Below are 364 nucleotides of genomic sequence, written 5' to 3' on the forward strand. Positions count from 1 at the left end.
TGCAGGTCACGGTACTTGCAGTTAAGGGTGACGTAGCGGATGTCCCGCACCATGATGTCCTCCACCCGCACATTGTATTTCCTGCCCGGGAAGGTAATGGTGGCCTCGGAGTGATGCCACCCCTTCCCCTTGTGCCTGGTGAGGGGCTTGGGGACAGAGCAGAGGACACACACTCACTCGTGGTGGCCCCAGCCCAGCTCAGGGAGGTAGGGCAGCTTCTTGATGCGAATGATGCTGTCGTAGAGGGAGGGCTGGAGGCTCTGGGCCACAGCATTGGCCAGGATGACGGCGATCATGACGGGCAGGATGTGCGAGATCTGCCCTGTCAGCTCAAAGACGATGACGGCCGTGGACACCGTGTGGG

At 61.0% G+C, this 364-nt stretch overlaps 1 protein-coding gene across 1 annotated transcript in view; it reads right to left on the minus strand.

Annotated features, from left to right (window-relative positions):
• Window positions 1–3: 3 nt before the first annotated feature.
• The window catches only part of LOC104405961 (chloride channel protein 2-like), a gene marked incomplete at its 3' end in the record, with an annotated part of 5,437 nt that continues 5,076 nt past the window's right edge, over window positions 4–364 (minus strand). The window contains 2 exon segments of the mRNA XM_010014814.1: window positions 4–81; window positions 178–364. Of these exon segments, the coding sequence (XP_010013116.1) occupies window positions 4–81; window positions 178–364 (265 nt within the window).

Source organism: Nestor notabilis, unplaced genomic scaffold (genome assembly GCF_000696875.1).
Source record: "Nestor notabilis isolate BGI_N333 unplaced genomic scaffold, ASM69687v1 scaffold18475, whole genome shotgun sequence".
NCBI lineage: Eukaryota > Metazoa > Chordata > Aves > Psittaciformes > Psittacidae > Nestor > Nestor notabilis.